Source organism: Liolophura sinensis, chromosome 1 (genome assembly GCF_032854445.1).
Source record: "Liolophura sinensis isolate JHLJ2023 chromosome 1, CUHK_Ljap_v2, whole genome shotgun sequence".
In the NCBI taxonomy this organism is placed as follows: Eukaryota; Metazoa; Mollusca; class Polyplacophora; order Chitonida; family Chitonidae; genus Liolophura; species Liolophura sinensis.
The window spans coordinates 36,748,167-36,772,980 of record NC_088295.1 but is presented as its reverse complement, the minus strand read 5'-3'; the positions used below and the strand labels follow the sequence as shown (position 1 = coordinate 36,772,980).

The 24,814-nt window shown below is 38.9% G+C and overlaps 1 protein-coding gene across 4 annotated transcripts in view; it reads right to left on the bottom strand.

Moving 5' to 3' along the window:
- Positions 1-22,166, bottom strand: part of LOC135473757 (cadherin-89D-like) — a 45,221-nt gene extending 23,055 nt beyond the window's left edge. Inside the window, exons 1-3 of one of the 4 annotated variants that reach the window (XM_064753656.1) lie at positions 21,427-22,166; positions 8,996-9,043; positions 39-340 (exon numbers count right to left, since the gene is read on the bottom strand). In XM_064753656.1, the coding sequence (XP_064609726.1) occupies positions 39-93 (55 nt within the window). In that variant the 5' untranslated portion in view covers positions 94-340; positions 8,996-9,043; positions 21,427-22,166. Of the gene's footprint in view, positions 1-38; positions 341-3,712; positions 3,786-8,995; positions 9,044-14,701; positions 14,812-21,426 lie in introns of those variants that run through there. The other 3 variants (XM_064753642.1, XM_064753650.1, XM_064753665.1) reach the window with 3 other exon arrangements.
- Between the last annotated feature and the right edge of the window lie 2,648 nt (positions 22,167-24,814).

The following is a 24,814-nucleotide window of genomic DNA, read 5'->3' as shown; positions in this document are numbered from 1 at the left end:
ATAGAAAGGAACAAGAAAAAGAAGATTTCAAAACCTACCGTTTGTCGTTTTGAAGAGTAAGAAGTCTATCAACAACAGCGTTGCGAAGAACATGGTGGACACATGAACTTTCCCAGGAGTCCAAGTAGAAAAATACCCTTGAGTATGTAATGGTAGCCTGCAGAATTAATTATCTAGTGTCCTCATTTGAATTCACTCCTCTGCTGAATAAATTGTCCCAGGTTACTTCTATACAGTCCTCAGGCAAGTCACAGTAACAGAGCCCTCCACAAAACCACAGCCATCCACGCGGCTGGATACATCCAGTGTCCCCAGTCCAGATTCCCCACTCCAAAGTTGTCTGTGTGAAAAGAAAAGATGAGCAAAGAGAACTGTCAATAGTGAAGGAGATCGAATTTTGAAAAGAGAGAGAGAGGTCAGAGGTGATAGGTCAGCTGACCCCGATTAACCTCTAAGGAAAGCGCTGTGGCAAAACGTCGGTGGGAGTACAGCTATGCATATCAAATCACCCATGTTAAATATCGCCGTTTGTCGTATGTCACAGGGATCGGCGAGAGTTGAGATAATGACCAAATCTTATGCCAAACAAGTTCCCGACAGGTGCAAGTAGACAAAGACTGCTTGTACATAATTAGTGCTGGGGTACAACGTTGCCCGAATTCAGACACATGACGGTAAGCCGCGACCAGTTACACGGCATCAATGTGCATTATACACCATTAGATATACCATGTTCGAATTAAAGTTTTTCCTAATCCTCTCTTAATTGATAGAATTTAATCTGGAGGTTTAGATACATTTTATCAGTTGCATTCTAACACATTCTATGTCTAACAGAGATACAAAAAATTTTTTTCACCACTTTTATCTTACATTTTATATGAAACCATCCACAAAAATGAAAGCAGTTAAACAGAAAAAATCGAAAATGGTCGAAGTTACTTTTGGATACTTAGTTGAGCTAAGTATTTTGTCTTTTCTGACCATTAAATTATACTATATCCGGAGAAATCGCCACGTACACGGCTACCGTCGTGTATTTTTATCTAGTTATAATAAGCTCACATATATCGACGATACAGTAGCACAACATCTATAAATACTGCAGTACGATGGTTTAACGAAGAATACTTTCCCAACACTTGCTCAACATGTCGTAAACATTTTCTGTTACCGTGGAAGCCCCACTGGGAAACATTAAGCACTATTTCCTAAAAGCTTTGTAAATATCTTACTTGAACTAATTTGTAAATTGACTCCTTTGCAAGCCGCTTCTGGCCTTGATATTTATCCTATATCTAACACCCTGCCTCGTCTTTGGCAATGAATTTGTTCCTTACTGTCGTGGCAAAGAACATGTTGGCAGTTTAAAACGCAATACGCTTGCCACAGGTGTATCATAACGGTTTAAATCATTTACGTTAAAACCGTCGATTGTCGCAATATTTTTTTAAGCGATTGAACCTTGTGGCAATCCTAAGTGGCATTCGAGTGGGTGGTATAATCCGATTTAAGTTTGAAGTTCTCTTCAATCCTCGCAAAATCTCGAAGGGCCAAGTCAAGGTCTTCAACTCTCATTCTTCTGCTTTGTTTTAGACATCTTATTGTTTATCGAATCCATGTTGTTCTGTCTTAAGCCAAGGTGGATCGTCAGACGATGATGGTGGAACAAACAGTGTAACGTCTGCTACGCTATGCATCGTCAAGGCCGGTAAATGTAGAAGAAAAAAAAGTATAGATGTGTTCATTGAAAAATTTATTGTCAAACGCTGGGTTTTACTTAAGGGTGTCTCGTTGGCTTCTGTTATGATATGGCCTTGCAGTTTTTATGAAATCCACACAATGATCCAGGAGTGCTTTTTCCTCTTTCCACGGGATTCGTCATCGGCTATTGTGTCTATTTTTTATTCTGAAAGTTTACTTCACCTTGGTCATGAGATTCTAACCTCCCGCTATTCAGCTCTTGTTTTCTGGAATTCTGGCTCTATTGTCCTGAGGGTGGATCAGACACGAAGGCGGGTTTACTACAAACAAGTCTGTGCGGGTTTTGTGTATGAAAACACATGCTGTCCTCAGGGGATGTGATAATATTCAGTCGGAGATGTTAGATGCTTCAGGAAGTACAGTGTTAACGCCCCTCTATTTCACCATAACGAAGCCCGTTGTCCAGGATTGTCGGAGTTACCGAAATATTTTCAGAGCAGTAAATAAAACCGTCAAATATTCGAGAAATATGGAAGATTAAATATGGCTCAAACAGTAACACGAAAAGAAATTTGTAAAAAAAACAATAGAACCCAAAATAGACAAAGTATATAATAAAAATTTAGGTGACATAATGTGAAAATGAATTCTTGCGAGGTGAGTGAGGTATGGAATAGATAAGAATAATGACTTGGTGTTGGGGTTAGGGATGTAATGTCGCGGTACCCTGAGGGGTAACACTGTCATGTTTTAATGTAACATGATTGCTTCCCTAGTGACAAAGAGAATAAATGACACACAGGACCGATGTTACTAGGTACAAACACTGAGGCACGCAGCCTCATACAGTTAAGGTACCACATCCTCATACAGCTGAGGCACGCATGCTCATACAGTTGAGACACGCATGCTCATACAGTTGAGACACCACCTCCTCATACAACTGAGGCACCACCTCCTTATACAACTGAGGCACCACCTCCACATACAACTGAGGCACGTACCCTCATACAACTGAGGCACGCACCCTCATACAATTGACGCACGCATCCTCATACAATTGAGGCACGCACCCTCATACAATTGAGGCGTGCATGTGGAATAGGTATTTTTTTAACATGTCTTTTTTTTTGTAAAAGGGACAGGTGATCTTTACTGCTCAAATTTGCAACAATATAACATATGATACCAATGTTTTTTTGCTACGTCAGCTAAATCCGAGAATGTATCATCTGTTTTTGTGCTCAGTTTGTTTTCCGTAATGCTCAATTTGTTTTCCTTTATAAAAATGAGAGGAAAAATAGAAAAAGGAGAACACACACACAAAAAGTAGTGTTCACATGCTAATCTTCGATGTCTCACTAAAATTGATGTTTTTGGTATTTTACGCATGACCAGTTTCCTAGAATACTTATTTTGATCTATTCCATATAACAATCTACGTCATACATCCTCTTTTCAAATGAAGGCCGATATTCAGACGTGGGCAATGCTTGTTGATGTTGTTGTGGTTGCACACAGAGATTTCTCACCCGGTGACCTTTCGAATTTGTCTGTTTACTGCAAAAATGTTTACTGATTGGCAAAAGCAAAGCGCTTTGTTGTCTGGACAAACATTAAACCTGCTAAACTGCAAAGAAGTTTTTGTAGCAACAAAAATCAAGATATTTTTTTATATGTGGCACTTTTTACTTCCAACAGATTAAACACTTAAATGTAAGACTAAATTTATCTTAATCAACGCATATATTGACATCATTAAAATGCTTACGTAATTCATTAAGAAAGGTTATTATCACCGAGTGATGGCTTATCAGAAGCTATTGGCCAGCAACAGTGCGAATTGGTGAAACGTTTGGATATGAATTGCAAGCCAAGACGTTTTTCCGTCCTTCCCTGAAGCTTTCACAAGTGACCCGTAAGTTTAACGGACCACCCAATAAAGGGTCCAGATATTACGCACTAAACATGTTGATGGGGAAAAGTACACATCCCTTGTTATACTTACATGAATTCTTTTGCAAAACAAAATGCACATTATTCCGAACAGCTCCCGACAATGTCATCCCAGCACCTTATACATGATATCTGGTACTTATATGGGACAGTCCGCTACATTAGTCCCGGGTGATACCAAAGGCCATTAAGGCTAAAAACCTACCCCCAGCCCCCTAAAAGAAACACACACAAAACAGTCCCCTGCAGGTAATTGCAATGTCGCAATACTTGCCCAAAGCCACACAATATGTCTTCAGTCTACTTCAGTATTGAGCACTTTGAGCAGAACTAAAGTATCCACTTATCCAACATTGTTTAAGACACCAGAATTACACATCTGTTATAGATGAACAAAGTTGCTTCACGTTTAACATAGTGTTTCCATATTTGGCATATCGGTTCATTTCAAGTGCAATGTCACAGATTGTGATGGAAATACCTGCGATCGAGAAAGCCTGCTAGCACTCCAATTTGACGGGTCACATGCCACTGGCTGAAGTCAGAGGTAAAGCGGTGTTAACAAGCCTGGCTGTGTGGCTAGAGGTTAGGCACATGGGGGTTGATATTCCACCCTCTTAACACCAGCACTTGTGATGGGAGGGTACCAACAATCCCCACTCGACCCGTGGGCCTTTCTTCAAACAATATGCCATGTGGGTGAGCACGGATAACGTGTACACAAAGTTGACACCCTCAAACGAATGTCTTATTACTTTGACAATATGAACTCCAAAACTTAATATTTCACACCGAAAATCACAGGCCATGTTATTATGTTAAATCCTCTTTGCAGGCCATCAGTTTTAAGCTAAAATCCCATTTTCTAAAAGCTAGATTTCAAGGCTCATATCGATATTATGGCACAATCTCCCATAACTCGCCGTTTTGAGAGAGACATTGTTCTCTAGAATTCATCTCTTGGAGACGTGTCAATGCAAGCAGATCCGTGAATCCCAAGTTGTCGTACAACGGGATATAATGTGAAGAAAAACAAGTGTTTGTCAGTCGCTATTTTGAACAACATACCCGGCAATACAAACTCAGTTTTCTACGCCACATATCTGTAGCAACTTGAAACCATAACATTATATGATAATAAAATGTCGCATGTCTCAAAAAAGTCACCCCAAGAAGATTGTCAAAATATAACTGTTTGCAAAGAAGGCAATCTGGCAAGTAATTTCTTATTTATTGATGTTCAAGAACCCTTCCGAATCACTCACCATACACATAGATAAATATCAGGTCACACAACACAGTGTCCTCACTCACGACGTAGGCTACTCAGATGTAGGATACGCGTAGGATACGCGTATAATGGCCATCCTAAATATGTGCCCATAATGAGTCTACACGTATGTATATTCAGTATGTGATAGATTATATGCATTAAAAGCATTATCTTGACACGATTTGGCTGCAATATTGCCAAAGTGGCGTTAGACCATAACATATCATTCATATAATCGACGAGTCAAATAAAGGATAGAATAATGAATAACTAAATAAGAACAAATGATCTGACCCGTTCGCATCGCTGCTCAGACCAGCAAGCGGTTGCAAAACCAAATTTTACATATTGTTGTCCTTCGAACGTTATAATAACGATAGTGCATTGGAGATGGGCCTGATTAACTGTGAGTTTTCACAGGGTGCATCACAGAAAATATACCAAGGAAGACAAATACAAACAAGAGTTGACTCTCTGCATGCTGACCTTTTTTGCGATTATAAACAGATGTACAGTCACACGAATAAAAAGAAGCTTTTTGCCTAATTTAGAACATTGATGAAATCAACATAATTCCTTTTTATGTGTGACAATATTCAAATCTATAAATGATGAATACTTTAACACAATACTTAGGTGATGTCTTTATGGACGTCTTTACATAAAAACGAAAATAAATCCCATTGACTTCAATGCAAGGCAAAGTGGCACTGTGTATGATATATGAAATAGATTATTGATAATCTGTCTAGCGCGTCAGAGTGAATGTACGGATATTTGGTGATCTAAATATAACACATGTTCGATGTACTTTGTCATATCAATACACCTATATACAAACATATAACATAGACCTTCACTGGACCATTGGAGAGGAAGCAAAAAAAAAATATATTAGACAGAGAAAGTTCGGGGCCGAGCGATGTAGTGTAAGCATTTCAACTGTTACGAACTACGGTGGCGATCTTTTCAGTCTTACCTATATAAAAACTGAAGTACCTGTAAACATTACTTGTTACACGCAGCGATGGTTATATTTACTTTGTAGTTTCGGTTTAATTAAAGCTGTTGATGCAGCGACACATTCTAAACCTTAAACGGTGAAACGGCTACATATCTCATGAGCAGGTATTTATTGTTTCAGGAGGCGAAAGTCGTTAGTAATGTGTAAATATATATGGTTGCAAGGCATGGTTTATCTTTTTCCCGCGAAACGGTGTATCGGGCCCAAACTGGAGTGACAACTGTTCTGTTGCAACAACTGTTACAAAACATCATGGGATAGGCAGGAGTGATGAACAACAGACTTAACATAGGCTCGGATTGCTTTAATATTCGTGGGGAGTATTCCTGATAATGGTTGTAAAATTTTAGGCATTTCTTACCCTACTCTTACTAAGCTGGGATTCATTGGGCTTAAAACAACATATGAAGATCATTAATCAGTCCTTCTTTATCTGGGGAGAGAGAGAGATAAGTGAGCTGTGAAATACGGATAACCCATACAGCCTGGATTGTTGAGGCGGCCTTGATATATAGCTTACATCACAGAAACTTATAGACCCAATAACGATAATATCCGTTCACACACATATACGCCCTCATGCGAATGTACCTAACGCATTAATCTGAGAGCATTACTCCATCGATGTTCTTTTTATTACGGTTTGGCCCCCGGATAGTGGAGCAACCTGAGCTTAAGAGAGTCCTATTTTGTGTTTGAAGCACATTCCCATTAAATCTCCGCGTGAAAGGCACACGGCATAGTATGCTGTTTACATTTTACAGGTGGGATATGTTTGGTGGTATTACTCAGAAAGTCAGATGGAGAAATTCGATATAAAATGAAACAAAACAGGAGTGCCGATGTGGAGAGAGAATATTAATTTCATGCCCGTGAAAGCCCGGGACAGTCTCCGAATATTTATGATTCATTTTGCAGATGGTTTCGACATCCGTTAATACTCGTGCGATCACGGCTGTTAAAGCACGAGGGGAGATTTTCAAATGCCGTCCACGGATAACCTCAAGGGTAAACGATGTAAAGTCATGACAATAACCAACCCTTAAAACTTTAAAAGATCCATCAAGAATGTCAATGACGGCCATTAACAAAGCACCGGGTTTATTTTGGGGGTGACAGTGGTATCACGGAGCAAAGAAATAGTCCGTGCCGAGTCAGGTTGGAAACATGCCGCCAAAATACTAGAGCAACGACACAGTTTGTTAAACCGCGAGTGCTTTCAGGTCGATCACCAGCCAATAGGACAGAGATGAATGCCAAACACTTCACGCTTGTCTGTTGAAATATGTTCTGTACCTGCGCTTACAGCTAGCTGAATCCTTGGTGTGATTGTCTTTCAAAACAGTGAGCAGACGACATAATATGTTAGAGCACGTGTCCCCAATTCAGGCGATAACAGCCAGGAATAAATATTGGAACTGGCAGGTTACATAGACGGCCGGACTAGAATTGGTCGAATGTGTTACATATCGAGGCTTCAAACATTTTCACAATTTGTCCAGCGGACAAGAAAGTAAATAATATTTTCCAATTTCGTCTGTTGTCTTACAGATTTAATAACCGTAAAACACTTGGTCAGTTTGAAGGCCTGTCATACTAATCTATAGATAAGTTTGTACACAGGCAGAGTGGACGGACCTGGTGAGACCTAAAGCTATGACCTTGAAATGTGGATAACCACTGCTGGTTGTGATACAGCATTCACAATGAATCATGTTAGGAAAAAAGTGTTTTAGTTCAATGAGAACTGAGAAAGAATGAAGACCTTAAAGCTATAGTGGTAAAAACGGCTTAAAATGATTCGAATAAATGCAATGCTTTATAATAAGTAGCGATGGATTACTGTGTCCTCCAAAAATCTACATTGTATGCGATTTCCTGTTAAAGTTTATTCATTATGGTATTTTTAAACAATGAATGAAAATCGAACTTTCTTTGATTAACATGTTGTAGCAATGGCGATTTTTTTTATCCTATCCTTAAATATAGTCGATTTCAATAATGGTGTTCACCTTAGATTAGATGATGAACAATTAAATTACAATGTAGCAGGATATAAACGAAGATGATGCTATGTTCTATATTAATTCAGTGGCGTGAACTGGAAATAGCGCAATCGCTGCATATAATTTCAAGCGTTAATACCTTGCTGCATGGTGAATATGTAATTATTAACAATAATTTCTTGCAATGTAACGGAACATGACACCTTCTCACACTTTCATTACAAATGGAATGCTCCTGTTCACTTATATTTAAGTGCCTTTATCTCGCAGCAGTAAAACAATGATTAATATTTCATATTGTCTCAGTGATAACAATGGGATCGATGTGAAAAAAAAAATATGGCGGACGAAAAGATTATAATCACTGAGAATTCATTATCATACCCACGCTCGCATTGTATTTAAAACGAAACAATGTGTCAAGGACGAAGTATAGCAGCAGATATCGCGCACAAGATAAAATCGCACATCCTAGCAAAAAGTAAAGCAGATTTAAAATAAGACCGACAAGGTTATGAGTTAATGTGCGTGGTCAGATTAACAACTTTATAAGGGTTTGTTTGCAATTTTCAACCACCTTGAATTTGGGCCCTTTGTCAACTCCAGCATTTGCGTGTAGCTGGAATTTTAGATGCTGTCATTATTAGACATGATCAATAAGACAATGGCTTGCTATCTCATTTTCTGTATTTGTGTGACAATATTGAGATAGTGACACTGGTTGTAACACTACAGGGACCCTCAGAGTCAACACAATAAGCTGGCTTTCGCTGCACTGTGTATCAGGCAGATAGGAATTTGACCGTGAGGGCTGAATAGGGCCGATGGTTGATGGGGAAAAGAAAATGACGAATTTCGGACAAATCGAAAGACAATCCAAGGTTTTTTTTGCAGGTCGATACAACCTTCTCAGCTATGTCAAAAGAGATCACATGATCATGTCTGTGATAAGATCAACTTGAAAACAGGAAACATGCGCAATTGCCTGTGTCGAACAAGGTCATGTTCCGAAGAGAATTCTCCTTCACTCACCGCCTTTGTAGAATTCAAAATGATGATTAACTCCTCTGTAAATGTAGCCTGAAAGACAAAAAAGTACAATAAATCTGCAATTTTTATATTGACCGTTATCGTCAAACATCGGAATTCTTCTTGTTTTACGTCGGGAGCGGTAGATCCAGGGTCAATCCTGGGTCGAGTCACACCTAAGACCTAAAAAGAGGAAGCTGTAAGTTCCTCGCTTGGCGTTCAGCATGAAGGGGATAGTGCATTGACTAGTTGACACGTATCAGTATAATGGCTCGGGCGGGCCGCTTACTTGCCTTCGGTAGCCTAAGCCGTCTCAGTGAAGCAGCACTAGATAAAAGAATGGTGGAAATCCGTCCTGCAACAAGGGGGCACACTACATGCACTCTAAGTATTCCTTCGTCGTCATATGACTGAAAAAATGTTAAGTACGACGTTAAACCCCAAGCACTCACTCACTCACTCACTCACTCTTGTCTTCCGCAAACTTAGCTTGTCTCTGACCAATGACTTCAGCGTAAACGTAGTTAATTCTACTGACAGCATCCGAAAACGTAGCTCGTCTCTGACTAATGCTGACGCCGGCATAAACGTGGTTAATTGGGAACTCGTAAAACTCCCTCCCGTCTGTATCAAGACGGTCCAAAGGTGTGAACCCAATTGTTCTTTCATTTATTACATCTCAATTTTTGGTCTACGCGTGCTCATAAAACATATATGAAGCGCATATGCATTGCAACGCCACAGAAGAAAGCGATGTGTTTTACAGTCATTTGGGCCGTCTGTGTAGCTCGTCCTCGAGTCTCCAATTCTACTGAACGTCCTTTGACGTTTTGCTTGGAAAGCAAAGCTTTGCAAACGTCGCTTTGGCGACTTTTTGCCGACACCAGATTTTGTGGAAATCCTGGTGATCACAGCGTTCGTAAGAACAGTTTAACAACCCCTTATCTGTGTGCAAATACAGCTGCGCATATTTAATTACGACTTAAATACCATGACTTTATAGAGTTAAGTCGACCTACATATGCATAGCACAAAGTCGCAAGGCGCATGTATTAATTATCACGAGGCTTTCCCAGACATGGTTTTATTTTAAAGAGTACATGTATCGGTTACGTAATTACAGCCTAATCATATAGGTCAGTATTTAATGGTTTAGGGATCAAGCAAACACAATTACCTACATGTATTTGTTCGCTAGGTGCACGAGCCAAGTTTTCAATTACTGCATGATTTGGGTGAACATGCACTTCTCTTATCTGGCTGTTTCACAACGCACTGGTATGAACCTGTAAACTGTTTTATGGTACACACAGAATATAGTTAACTTAATTTCAGTTAATTAGTGTATGGTTCTTCATTCGATTGTCAGTACAGGTTTAATGGCTGTGATGGATAATAGCCTAAGTATGGGCTGCTCAAGGACTGAAATCGTGAGCGGATGTTTTGTATAATAGATATATATATATATCCTATCTATGCATCAAATGTGTTTAGATATTTAGAAAAAAAGTTAAATTCCGGACTAAAAATATTACGACAACCTATTTCGGTCGGGGCAAATACAGGTCTACAAGGTTTCCAGTTTTCTCTCATGGAGTCTGGATATGTTGTTAGACTTGCTAGATCAAAACCCCTAATAAAAAAAAACATGATTTCCTTTCCAGCTCAGACATTGTGCGTACACGCTGAATAATAACGAGGGGCAGTGGTACATGACCAATAGCTACGTTTTAATATTAACTGAAAATCATTACTTAACAGTCTTCACACTTGTGCCATTGTTCTTCTTTGCCCTGATATTCTGTGGTTAAAGTGTTCATTAAATTGAGGAAAAATTTGTTCGTGCTCATCATCATAGTGATACTCTGATATCAATGTGCAGTATACGAGAAATTAGAAGTCCGTGGAAATCAGCATAAATGATTCTCCTAAATTAGACTTCGTTCGTACTGAAGATTTTACATTTACAAATTCCCACAAATCATCACTACTTTGGAATAATCATTTAATATGGCTACACATGAAGCGCTAAAATCAAGCGAACACACGTCACAGGTGTAAAACACGATTGCCTACATTACAAAGGGAAACACACCATTCGGCAGAGTTCTTTTTAAATGTTTACGTGTGATCAAAGGCGTCAAATCTTAGTAAACAAGGATGTACATATTCTTGAATATAGTACATTGGGCAAGTTCGTTGTCATAAAAATCCCTGTCTGTATTTTCTATTAAGCAAGGCAATTCTATAAGGGGACACACTTTGCCCTCCCGCAGCGTTAAAGATGAGGATCTTCAAAAGCATTCACTACATATCCTAAAGCTGTGCTTGAGACCATCCATCATGGGGTGTACAGTGTACTGAGCTAAAACGATACCTGAATAGACAAAGGTTCAGCTTTCTGTAACAACATCTGACTTCCCGCTAAAGCCATTGCATTCGAAGAAGTTTTGTATAATCTGAATAATTCATATATATTCAGCAAATTAAAGGTCGATCTAAGTCTTAAAATCCCTGTATTATCTTGTACCGAAGTCATGTATCCTTTTCTATAACGTGATGGAATCCCTTACCGCTAGCCTACAAGATACGTTTGACGATCTATGTAGACCTACCGATATATTACATGTTCATGATCTAAAACCTTTGCTTCAGTAGACCACGACAAGGTGTCACACGAGGCAAAGGAGAACATTTAATATATATCAATCTGTACAAGAATAGCTATACTTTTTTATGTCAGAATCCAAGATAGCGTTTTGGCATATAAGGTCATTGTCGTCAGGAGCTTTGTAAATAACATAGTGCAGGTCATTAAACCCGTCTGGGCCTTGTACGCGTTGACCAAATTCCTAACCCTATGTGCATGAACGATGTATTCATCATATTAGTTAATAAATTACGGTATTCACATATAAACGCACAAGATAATGCACCGCATGCTCTTTCCTTATTGTTCTTTATTCCAACATTGTACCATATATACAGTATACAGGGTTTGTATATAGCTCCAGATGCTGTATATTTTTTTTTTTTTTGTAATATATTTCTTCTGCGCTTATTAAGATGCAATCGCTGGTGTATCTACCTCTTTAAAAGCCATTAACGTTTAGTTAACGAAAGTTAAACTGTGTTGGTAAACTCACGGACAGACGGACAGAGAGACAGACGGACGGTCACAAATGCACCCTCACAATGCCTCAACTTTTTAGATGAGGAATAATAGAACCAGGAATACGATATGTCGCTTTGAATACGCCTTGAGTGTTAAGGGTCACAGGTTTTCTTTTTAACAGGCACATCATGTTTTACTGCTCTATCAAGTCCCAGGCTCTACTGTATATACTATACAAAGATGTATGTGTTGTTCTGATACGGTGCACATTAATCACAGCGCCCCATCCGTTAGGTTATCGGACGCCCACAGCTGGACAATGGGTACATCGACCACTAAAGGCCGTAAACCCGTTTAACCTCTATAGGTCTACCGTTATTTACACCTGAATCTCGACATCCCTTTCAACGCCATATTCATATACAGATGGAAAATGCGAAGACTCCCTGCGATGCTTATCTTCTTGACAGCTTTATAAATATACGTTCTGGGGGGGGGGGGGACACTGAATTCTTTGTCGACACCTAGTTCAAAGTACACATACACAGATATTCATTACAAAGTGGGGAGTAAAGGCTTATAGAATAGATGTTCTGGGCAGAGACCTTTTCAGATACCTACTCACAGCAATCTTATATAGTATAGTCTTATATTGAAAAAGATTTAAACGCACGGTGACAATCAAATGTCGTTTTCAATGTATACTGGCTGGGATGTACACGAATATATATATACAAGACCTATATATATATATATATATATATGAAGATGAAGATGTGTGAGAGAGATGGAGTATTTGGATGGTCAGTTTATAACTGGCTGATTGACTGATGAACTGGATGATTGGTTGTTAGATAGTTAGTGTCATAAGGTGATTGATTGATGCAGTGGTATACCGGGTGGTATATACATGGTCGTGATATTTCTACATGTATTGACTCTCCTTTTAACTTTAGTACAGGATATACATCACACTGCAATCATTATACATTATAACTCATTTTACAACCAATGTATCATTTGATATACTTCGACTTAACAGACATTTCGCCTTGAATCAAGGAGATGTAAAATACTGGGTGCTGTCACGTGGTGGAGTTATGTCGACAAACTGAAGAATCTGCTTTCCTCGATGAACAAGAAGCGGTGAAAGTGGACTGCACCCAAGTCTTTACAATTCCCCTGACTTAGAGTATACATATATATATATATATGTTTATATGTGTATATGCATATAAAGCTATGGCTAACATCAGGAGAAGCATAATGTCGGATAGCTCCGTAAAATGTTCGCACACACGGTTAGTTCAAGAGCTCAATCTCTCTTATAAGTTCAAAGATTCAATCAGGAAGTAGAATATACTGCCACAAGGGATAAAACATCACACAGTAAAACTGATGCTACTCATGGTTGTAAATAATGGATCTACAGATCGGGGTCATGAGCTTCGTGGATGTAAACTTCAATGGACATATACCTGCTTCTTTCGCTTTAGGCGTTTGGAAATTAATGCATATTTCACATATGGTCGCTGACCTGGGTTTCAATAGATGTGCTACAGGCTATATTCTGACCCACACGTGGGACACGTGTTTTTATATTCATTTTATACGTTGAATATTTTAACATAAATATATTCAGTATATATATATATATATATATATATATATATATATATATATATATATATATATATATATATATATATATATATCCAGTACATCTTACACGAGTGCCCGTGTATGACATGACAAGGGAGATCGTAAACAATGACATATGTACAGAGTGTCACAGGGTTTTATTTCTACTAGCACAATACAAGAGTGTACATAATATACTGAAGGTTTGTTTGACTGCAACAGCTGGTTAGCGAATTAACTGATATATATCTGTGATGCAGGGGAATACCACAGTCTGGTGACGCATCAAGAAATCCATAGTTAGTGGACATCTGACATTATGTATAGGGTATAGTTACATGGGTTAGATGGGTTACATAGTTATAGGGTTTACCTACATGTATATATATACACTTCAGTACATGTATATATATATATATATATATATATATATATATATATATATATATATATATATATATATATATATATATATATACCCCCAATTTCTAATTCGTGCTATACCGTGTAATCCTAAACTACTAGCATTCACCAGCTCTAATCTATACATAACTCTGCCTTCCTAAAGCAGTGCAGAGTAATTACATTTCAACAAATGTATCTATAGCATAACTAAAACAACATACCTGTAATTCATACTGGTATATCTCCACTAAAGCATACACACTGTAAAAATTTAGATTTCTAAGAGGAGGCCTATGTCTAATTCACTGAGCAATGAATTAACATAGCAAGCAGACATGAAGGGTAGACTCTCCAATTCAATTAGTGTACCTTTGGGAACATCTGATACGAACATTACACAGTAAGTTACAGATAAATATGTCTGTGTTAAAATACGACATCTAACATTGACTATCTACTATCTACACGAACACACACAGGGTCAATGCGCACAGACCTTAGTCTGGTTGTTCTTACATAGCGAACATTCTGTATAAGTGAATACATACCTGTTTTCGTCTGGTCGCGGGATCTTTAATTGCTGTCACTGGGTTTAGAATATCCAGATAGTGAGTAAAAATGTGATGTGAATTCCAGTCACCCGACTTGTAGTGTCATGTTATTGTCAACATCTTTCACAAGTGCTCTAACGCCGTTCACAAAATTGCGTATACCCACGCTGTCGAGCTGGCCCCAGTGGGTGTGTACTCGAGCACACCACCGGCAGTGAAAAACATATTCACCATAGGTTGCCCTGATTGAATTATGATGTAGCGGCAGTTAACACGTGGTTTGAGGTCTGTATAAGTTATGCGCATACATAACAATCCTAGAACATGCACGTTAAAAAAAACTCCAATGATTCTATTCGGACCACTCAGCTGTGATTATGTCAACACATACATAACCTCATGGAGCGTCTACCTCGATAAAGACACCCATGTTAAAACCATGCATGACTGCGTAATACATCGAAGCACGCGCCAAGTACCTCTGTATATACATGTAGGCTATATAACAAAGATGAATGGGGAAAAAACAAACCTCGAGGATCAGTGAAATATGACATAGCCTACAGTGATTGACGTGGACGTTGAGAAATCCAGGTATTATAATCCACGGCTTGCTTAACCAGGTTTAATCATAGTAACACCTGGCCTAGCCTGAGAGGAGGGGAGGGGACAGTTCGTATTATCCGGTGCTATACAGTACTGATATGGATTATATAAATATATCTGAGGAGAACAGGATAATAGGTTATGACAGTTCCACTAATTAACCTGGGGTCTGAGAAAAAAAAACGACTATTAAATCTCCTCTAATATTATCGGCGAACTGGATACAACTTCCCAGACAGCCATGTAACATGTATACACGTATATTCTCCTTTTCCGCAAAATAAAAATGAAAAAAAAAAAAAAAACCCAATGAAAAAAGTTCACGGGTCGATTTCGGTTGTTCATTTACACCTAAATACAATTTTATTAAACTGTATGTTTATTCAAAAATATTTCCTGATATTCATTGCAGCAAATATGACAAAATCGTTATATACTTTATCCATATACAATGAGACAAACTTTAGAGGTGGAATTCAGTCCACACTGTGGTATATTGAAAACTCTTTGGAATAGTTTCTAAATTTTAAGTATAGATTATTTAAACGACTTACCCTTTTCTTCAGAATGGTCCATGAAATTTTCGAAGGAATTTTATAAACATCTGCACAGTTTCAGTCAGGAATTCAGGTATATACGTGTGTTCACTCACAGGTTTCAGTGAGAAATTAAATTCCAGTATATACGTGTGTTCACTCACAGGTTTCATGTGAAACCGACGGTTCTCACTGATATTAGCCACAATACCAATTACGTGCCACACCAAATAGTCATTCAAAGTGTCTTTTGTTGAGGAAATAATTTATTTAAAAAAAATATGCTCTTGCTTATATAATGAAAAACCACCGCATCCATGAACGCGTTTTACTGTTGACGCTGCAGGGCTAACAATATGGTTTATGAGGATGCATGTATGTACTGCATAGCGTGATTTCCTAATATCTTTGTATCTCGCCAAGACTATTTGGGCAGAATAATCAGCCTTGTTGGTGAATAATAAGCTCTGGGTGGGGAAAACTTGACAGTCTGCTCTTTATAACATAACCATCAACAAAACTGCTTGGTTCATTTATACTGAAATCTGGCTACAGGCTTAGTGAATATCCTACTTGAGAAACACATAGCCCACGTGTGTGTTATTAACTGAGCCCCTACATAGCTTGACTGACTGAGTGATGGATAGACTGAATGAGTAGACTGTACAAGTTGACTATACCTGCATGCGTGGCTGTTGGAGAGCTCTCAAGTGACCGAGAATGATTATAGGACTGATTTGAACAACCTGCAGGTGTTCGTGGCTTTTCCCCGGTTATGTCTCACCATAATGCTGGCTGCCGTCCTATAAGCGAAATATTCTTGAGTACGGCGGACTTGAGTACTCCAATCAAATAAATAAACAAATCTGTGCGTCTAAACAAGAGACTGGACGTAAGACTGATTGTATCTGATCTACTTCGCCTGACGGAGAGGCTGGGTATGGGACTGATTGTGACTGATCTACTTCGCCTGACAGGGAGACAGTGTATAGGACTGATTGTACTTGATCTACTTCGCCTGACAGGGAGACAGTGTATAGGACTGATTGTGCTTGATCTACTTCGCCTGACAGGGAGACAGTGTATAGGACTGATTGTGCTTGATCTACTTCGCCTGACAGGGAGACAGTGTATAGGACTGATTGTGCTTGATCTACTTCGCCTGACAGGGAGACAGTGTATAGGACTGATTGTGCTTGATCTACTTCGCCTCACAGAGAGGCTGGGTGTAGGACTGATTGTGACTGATCTACTTCGCCTCACAGAGAGGCTGGGTGTAGGACTGATTGTGACTGATCTACTTCGTTTGACGGGGAGACAGTGAATAGGACTGATTGTGCTTGATCTACTTCGTTTGACGGGGAGACGGTGAATAAGACTGATTGTGCTTGATCTACTTCGTCTGATAGGAAACTTGGTATGTGGCTGATTGTGTCTGTAATCTACTTCGTTTAACGAACTAATACGTCGCAGCTGAAAACTTGTGACGATAAAATTGGCTGACTAACTCTCTGGAGTTAACCGACAGGTACGTCGCAACTGAAAACATGTTTCAGCAAGGGCTTACTAATTTACTGCTTCGAGTTTACCAGTGGGGGCGTTGCAAATGACATGTTTCAGTAAAGCATGGTCATCTTGGTGATAGTAAAACCGTAGAAGTCATAATGACTAAATCCCACAGTTTACTTTTCTGGATGTTAATGAGTGCTTTGTTTTCCGAATAGGCCCCTATGTTTGATCAAGTTCTAACCTGCTCGCCGGAGATGACTTCATAAGCGACGGTTACACATGGGATAAGTGGAGATTATAGGATCAACACTTTTGTCTGTTTACAATTATGATGTTACTGGTAAAGGCGTTAAAACTTAAGTCCACTTCCCCACTCCTTTATGACCTCCCCCATCTGTGAAACAGGATTAGAAACAACACTTAGAGTTATAACACCGGCCTTCCATAATTGCCTTCCCACGAGCCACGACGAAGTTGGACACCTCTTCCCATACAACGACAGACACTAATGAGCTAGGTAAATTAGGAACGTGTTCTCAGCTAATAATCCTGTCTATCCAACACCCGTGAAGTTCATCCACTAATTAATGAAAGACGTCCACAGTTTGGACAAGAGTAATCCAATGTCTCCCAGTACGAGTGAGGCGGGGTTAAACGAAAAAATATTATTTTAGCAAATATAATCTTTCGAGATTCATTTTTCAGATTCTAAGCATTAGTAAATGCTCTCTGAGACATAAAGCGAACTGGTATAGAAGAAGGATATATACTGGCGATACGATGATCGAGAAACCATTTACAATGCATACACGGGAAATGCATGCACACATGTAGGCCTGATTCTTGACCTCGGTTTTCTTGATCTCAGAAAGGTGTTTTGAGATTTGTTTGGAAGGTATGCTGATATACTACTGGGGAAAAGGTAATATTTTACAACCTTTATTAGACTCTAAAAATGCACTTTCTGTCGCGACGTTTGAGCTCATTTACCATATTTTCAAAAGACACTGTCTTAAGCTTTGGTCAAGATGCAAGAGACGCATTAGCCTATCGCTAAGATAAAAGCTCATCGTTGTCATAGACGCATTAGCCTATCACTAAGATAAAAGCACATCGCTGTCGGAGACCCATTAGCCTATCGCTAAGACAAAAGTACATCGCTGTCAGAGACGCATTAGCCTATCACTAAGATAAAAGCACATCGCTTTCAGAGAAGCATTAGCCTATCGCTAAGATAAAAGCGTATCTCTGTCAGAGACGCATTAGCCTATAACTAAGATAAAAGTATGTCTCTGTGAGAGACGCATTGGCCTATCATCAAGACAAAAGCACATCGTTGTAAGAGCTGCATTGGCCTATCGCCAAGACAAAAGCAATTCGCTGTAAAAGACGTATTAGCCTATCACTAAGATAAAGCATATCCCTGTGAGAGACACACTGGCCTATCACCAAGACACAAGATACAAGATTAAAAAATATGCACGGCACATTGAATGTAATAAAAACGTATATTGGCTACAGAAGGAGATTCATTCCTGAAATAAACAGTGAATCAAAAAATCACCTTAGACATTGCACTTGTACTGGCTTTTCGAAAGTACTGCTGTTCGTTTACATGGCTGTAAGGCTGAACGCAACCCTGGAAACAACGGTAAACTTCACATTCCTTCAGTAAATCCTGTCATAACGATTAACACAATCTGTCCACGTATATGCTAGTCTCCTCCTACAATGGGTTCGCCATAGCTGAGAGCTTGAACAAAGAACTGGCAACACCAACTGCACTCAGATAACAACACTTTCCGACTGAACACCTATATGTCATGTATGTTACTAAAGTCAATCCATTTATCATTAATATCAACACTGAATTCATATTCAGTGGATCACATTATATATCAACATTGTTATCAACAATAACAACATTTAGCTAGTCAGACAATCCATCATAAACAAAGCCCAACATCGTTGAATTCACAGCATGAACATTTGACTCTTCAAGAATTACATTTTTATCTACTGCCACGCATTTTGTTCTCAAACTCCTTTTCCTGCAAAAATCAGTTTGGAAAGCTGAAAAAATATGCACTTAAAAACTAATGTGTTAATTTTAACAGAAAGTTTGTTGTCTGAGTGATGATAGAATATATGTTATTATAAAACTGTCACATTAAACATAGTGTCCTAATAGTCTAATGCAGTCTTAATATGTTATGTTATATTTAACAAAATAATCTGCTGCAATATGACAGGATACATTCTAACATCACTGAGACAAGAGGTTAAATTTAACAGATTATTTTCTTTAAAGAGAAGGGAAACTTGACATCAAAATCACATTCACTGCATTTTTCATGGTATTCACTTTGGGATTCATTTATGTCTGACAGATTTTACCGCAAATTCCATGTACAGTATTATTATCACTAATCAGCTTAGTGTGTGTGACGTAGATAGACATGACCTATAAATCTACATGCCACACGTGCCAATGCTAATTTCAGTTATATACATGTGTTATACCAGTCAACATTTCCAGTTCCATATCGTTTACATAATAAGCACGTATTGGTGGATGAATTGGGGGTGACATAGTAAATATACCTCACACGAGGGGGCAAAACGTGCTCAGAAATTTTATTAGGAGTAAAGACTTGTTCGTATGGACAAAGATTAGATTTTTAGGAAAATAAGAATGGTTTTCTCAACTAATATATAAGTCCATGAATATACGGAAATAAGCAGAGGTATTTATTTATTTAATTGGTGTTTTACTCCGTACTCAGGAATATTTCACCAGCATTATGGTGGGAGCAAACCGGGCAGAGCCCGGGGGAAACCCACCACCATCCGCAGGCTGCTGGCAGACCTTCCCACTTACGGCCATAAGCAGAGGTATACAGCATTTGTAAAAGCCCCAGTATGCGTACGGACTACATCCTCAAGGTTTGTCCTTACAGACCTACTCGTATGTCCTATGGGGTTGGAAATTACGAAAAGATGAAGAAAATATATTCACACAGTTGACATATTGAAATGAAATAGGCCACCTCCAACGGCACAACATACGTGTATCCGGAATGAAAAAGCAATGCTTTACAGTGTGGAACCGCAAGCATCTATTCAACAGCCACAAAAACGTAGCTACGCTATTCAGCTAGAAGAGAACGCATAGAATCTACCGTATGTGTATCTGTAAACAATATGCGTACAATTGGAAAATACACTACATAAGTAGCACACTGTCATGTATAGGAGTATCACACACATACATGGCCTAATACACTATCATGTCCATTTCATTCAACACACACACACGTCTGACAAATAACACTCAGGCTTTCGAAATAGAAATTTTGACATTCCATCCTTTCTGAGGCAGTGAATTAACTGGCATAACAAAGTGCATAACTGGTTAATTTTGGTCAAATTTTTTAGAAACTTTGGTACGTTCCCAGTACCGGTTCTGAGTCCACTGTCAAAACAATGTGAATTAATTCTGCTCGTATACTGATCACTGAGTTATAAGCACACGCATGCAGTACACTCGCGTGAATGAAGGATAATCCCGAAGAGCTTTGGTTATCATAGGGGCAAATATGAAGATTTACAATCTGTTAATAAGATACCATATTAGTGATAATACGACGGGTTATAGGACCTCTGTATATGTATATATTTCACGCAGCTTTACAATCAACAGACACTTACATATATATTGATAACTTTCAGTTTAATAAGGTAGGTCCAAGCACGTGTGGTGTGGAAAGAGGGTAATTTCTGCTATGATAACCTGAAGTATATATGCCCGAGTACATAACCGTATCTCTTCAGTCAGATAAGACATCTAATAAAACTGTCACTTAATTACTTGAACTCTACTTCAAATACAAACAATACTATAAAACACAACAGCAACAGCTGTCTGTTCCTTTTGATGTTTATCAATGTTGTATATTACACGCCCCGTTGTCCACGTGTAGCGTTGCTTCGTATAAGGCCTATATAGTTACATACTTTTACATGACACGCTGGATTATATACCAAAATTCGCCTTTCACAGGTACTTACGTTATTCAGTCTGGTCGTTAAAACTGCTTCAATGGCTACACTGCCGATGTCATTGACTAGTAATCACGACAGTATACACACCTGTCCAGCCGATAGTATCACCACATCCCGGGTGATGTCTTTTCTGTATATAACGGTTCCATAAACTGGATCAAGATACGATCCGGGTATATCGGGATGGGTTAAATAGGCCTATACAGGTATCGCCTGAGTGAACCGAGTCCTTAAGTCTATAGCTGTCGTACAGCGGCACCACAGGTGATCGAGCCGCTGACACACAACTTTATGTGCACAGAGTTCAAGCTCAACTTTTCTGGATTAAACCCTTTGAAACCACAGGTGCACGTTTTCACAGGTTTACACACCTTTTCCCGAGATCCAGAAAGTCGTAGTTTATGACAGCGACATTGAACCATGCAGACTTTGACTTCGACACGACCTAGACCCGCGTACTGTGCGCACCCACCATTAGCGTCCTCCGTCACCCGGAGAATAAATTTTTCTGACCTGGCTATACCGAAAATATTTCAAAAGCCACTGTATTCATCCACCCGTCTTTCATATCTGGTATGTCAAGATAGCTGGGTGTTGCTATTCACCCTGTATCAGTCAAGAGTAAACCATGCGTACACGCGTGCCGTGCTGAAGAAAACCATGAACTGTGAAGTTGGGGAAAAAATCCAGTTTGCCTGTTTCACTTCCACGGATAAATGTGTGATATCAGTTCACCTGTGAACGAAGGTGCCACTGCACGGCGATTAGGTAATTCCATATTGACTGACGCGAACCTGAGTGAAAGCCTTGGCGGTGTGGCTTGTTTGAGAGCACGCAGTTCGCGGGCATGCCGCAACAGCTCAGCGTACACATAACACACGATATGGGGTAGAGCTAAGCAAATGTTGGTGCGTTGTTTGTTTGGCAAACATTTTTCCTACTTGCTGGTCGCTATAGCTGGGCAGTGGAGTCGTGGCTATATACCCAGTATGATATTCCCGTTCAATTTTCCACCTGTCAATCGCCAATAAATTTTGGTCGGTATAAGGTTAGTCCTGTGACCCGGTAGTCACGGGTTACAACAACAACAGGACTTTCACGTGAGTGTGTCAACTGATATGGTACATTGAAAATTAAGATAAGTGAGAAGTAGAATAAAGTTCGTGGTTTGTTATGAAAAGAATTTGGCCAGTATATCACCTTCTTATAGTAGACAAGCGGCCTTTTAAAGCCATAAACAAAGCAACTGCAAAATGCCTCCTCGCTGAAGGCACCTTAATCAGCGATGTGCTAAGAAAATATCGTTTCATTAGGAAAATCGAGTGGTAGCACTTCCTTTATTAAAAATATACAGCATGCATGTACTGTCATAACAGTTTCACGCATGTCAGTATATTTCTGGACACACGTAGGCCTACAAAATATACACATACAGGCTCTTATATTCCACATACCAGTATACTCTGGCCACTTTTTTACTGAATCATTTACATCTATTACGTATCAATAACCACAGACCGGTGATTTAATTCCATGGGCGAAATAGCCATATCATCTGCGAAAACTATTACAGGAGCGTGGCAATAATCCCGATATTCGAATGGTTCAAACGCGATCTGAATTGATTTATTTGACTGATGTCTGACGCCTACTCAGGAATATTTCCTTTACGACGATGGCCAGCATTGTGGTGGGGGAAAACTGGGCAGAGCAATGGTGGAAACCCACGACCATCCGTTATGCGATATAGACATGTATAGGACAAATGAAAGACGTATCCCGCTTTGGCCACTGTCCACAAGCTTGTGGATTTGAGAAGTCTGACATGTATAGCCTAGGTGACGTGGTGCCGCAAATTTTCCCACTCTCCAAGTCTTCATAGTTTATTTGGACATTGATATGGTTTATTTAGGTACTGATTTACATCTCGTGCCCAAAACATTCCATGCGTCTCTCCCCAAGCACTGAAAAGTCGACTGCTTCTTTTTACACGACTCCGTCATAAGTTTTCAAAAACTTCCTTACGTCTTAGGTGGTTTGTATTGATAGTTGTTTTGAAAATTGCTCTTTCGTACATTTGGTTGACCATTGGTATACGAATCTCAGTTATAGGCCCAGATTTATGAATAAGAAACGTAACTCAGAAAAGGGCAATCAAAGAAATTGTCGACATTTTTTAAACATATATGAGGCTTATCATTTGTTACTTTTGAATACAGCATATACTATAGTCTAGGAACGATATGCCTTTTATCATTCGTATATACCCTTTGCCAATGCACTTGCATGGTGCATGCAGACACACTATCGGCTGAACATAGTCAACACACCATGCAATGGAGTTCAATGATGGTAATTATGAATGACTTTATTGTTTGTTTTATGCATATCAAGATATTGTCAATCGATATCATCCACGCCTATATATTATTTAGTTTGTCCTGAAGTAAAATATGTCCCAAATGGGGCCCCGGAGACAAGATGCACTTGGCTTGGTCATCCCATACTTCACGCATTATTATCAAAACATAACATACGCCGCAGCACAAGACTGAATTATCCAGAGGCTTTATATTTCATCGTACGCGAATGCACCAAGATAACATAATTGGAACTACATGGTATACAGGCACATACAGTTTACCGGAATCGGCTTTTAATCACTTGATCACACATACCTCTGATCAGAAAGCCGCACAAGGGTAAACGTATACCAGTATATGACATTCATATTTATATTCTTATTAATATTCTTAATATTTCTTCATATTTTATATCTTGATATTGTGATAATATTCAACTAACTATATAAGCATCCACTTGTACCTTGGTGAATTCATAGTACATGAATATAGTACACTATATATATATATATATATATATATATATATATATATATATATATATATATATATATATATATATACGGCAGGCTACGTTGTACTTTCAGCGAGCACCATGCAGATATTGAATGTACCAGTGTCCCTTTTTCGTTCACTTGTTTTCACTCACAACCATGAATATACATTCATGGCTGCAGCGAGCCGTCAAAGCTGCTTGATTATGATAAAGACATGTAAATTTAAAGCAAACGGTCCCAAGCCCAGCCTATTTGTAAGCATTCTTGTGTTCTCAGACGAGCATGTCTACTGTACAATATACATCTAACATATTTCCATGTATTTTTTAGGATAAGCATTTTATTGTATGAACTGAGAGAGGAGAGGAACACACATTAAGAGGCGGTTAATCTTGTTTCCCCTCTCATACGTAATTGACATTTGAAGTCCGTTGCCTTAATCAGTTTTGGGAGACTTCTGACAAGGAAATCAGGAACGGGAGAAAAAAATAACACAAAATGATTTTCAACAGACAAATGTACCAGTGTTATTTC